The sequence below is a fragment of the Gavialis gangeticus genome, unplaced genomic scaffold, assembly GCF_001723915.1.
Source record: "Gavialis gangeticus isolate Ggan-Ray unplaced genomic scaffold, GavGan_comp1, whole genome shotgun sequence".
Taxonomy (NCBI): Eukaryota; Metazoa; Chordata; order Crocodylia; family Gavialidae; genus Gavialis; species Gavialis gangeticus.
Window position 1 is genome coordinate 51,806,047 of NW_017729030.1, and position 1,175 is coordinate 51,807,221.

Here is a 1,175-nt window from a genome sequence, read left to right on the forward strand (position 1 = left end):
TGTGGGGGGGGGGGGGGGGGGGGGGGGGGCTGCAAACAAAAGTTAAATCAGTTCATCAATTAACAAGTCCACCTAAGTGAAGGAGGAATCTGATTTGAGCCCCCCCCCAGGTTACAATGTTCAATTCTTACAGGTTCTCATCTTATACGGGGGGCTCACATCACACCCTCCTTAAATTTCCCACAGCCAGGGTGCAAATTAACACATTTCAGTTTGTTTTTCTTTTGCTCTCTTGGCTTGAAAGACCTACCAGAGTTGGAAGCCCCAAAGAACCCCAAACCCCTAGGACTAAGGATGTGTGAAGAACTGGAACGAACAAACAAACAAACAGGGAGGGAAGAAAAGTAAAATACTCGAGGGTGAAGGTGACAGGCACTCTCCCTTTCACCCGAGAGCTTACCAGGTTAAACACAGTTTCCACGATGTCCCGGTTGGACACTTCCCCCACTTCCACCAGCCCCGCCAGCACGGCGAATTTCATGCGGATGCCTCGGATGGGCACTGCCGGGTGCAGCGGCTGCAGCGTGCTCCCCGCGCCCGCCCGGCCGCCGCCGCCTCCTCCTCCATCGTCACCTGTTGGCTGAGCAACTTGCTTGTCCTCGCTTGCCATGGCGCGGCCGCGCTGCCGCCCGGGGCGGGGCGGGCTCCTGCCGCTTCTCCGCTCGCTCCCGCCCGGGCGCCGCGCAGGTGCGGCGGGCAGGGGGTCCCGCCTCGCGTCCTACAAGTCAAACGTGCCCGCAAGTTAAGCCGGGGCCAGCCCCGCCTGCTCCCCGCAGCCCGGCGCGGGGCTGCCCCTCTCAGCACGCAACTTGCAGCGAGGGGGAGAGCGAGGGGCGGGCAGGGGACTGCAGACAGGCGGCGCCGCCCGCTCGCAGGTGCGAGGAAGGTGCCACTCACCCGGCCGCGGAGGGTAGGGCGGCGAGGGCAGCGCCCCGCGGCGGCAGCTGCTGCGGCTGTAGCTGTACTCCGCGGTGGGGAGACCGCGTCGCCTTCCAGCCGCTGCCTCACGCCGCCAGCTGCGCGGCTTCCTGCCCCCGCGCTGTCACCGCCACTGCTGCTCCGGCTGCAAACGCTGCCGCCATGACAGCACCGAACCGTGCGCCTGCGCGGCCGGGGGCGGGGCGGGGCGGGGGGCGGTGGCAGGGTTGGGGCTGGTGCCCGCGCAGACTCAGGGG

At 65.7% G+C, this 1,175-nt stretch overlaps 1 protein-coding gene across 11 annotated transcripts in view; it reads right to left on the reverse strand.

Moving 5' to 3' along the window:
* LRBA (LPS responsive beige-like anchor protein) overlaps positions 1-718 on the reverse strand; it is a 760,533-nt gene extending 759,815 nt beyond the window's left edge. For 9 of the 11 annotated variants that reach the window (XM_019522192.1, XM_019522187.1, XM_019522186.1 and 6 more), the window contains exon 1: positions 401-718. In XM_019522192.1, coding sequence (XP_019377737.1) covers positions 401-610 — 210 coding nt within the window. In that variant the 5' untranslated portion in view covers positions 611-718. The remainder of the gene's footprint in view (positions 1-400) is intronic. The other 2 variants (XM_019522191.1, XM_019522190.1) reach the window with 1 other exon arrangement.
* Positions 719-1,175: the final 457 nt, after the last annotated feature.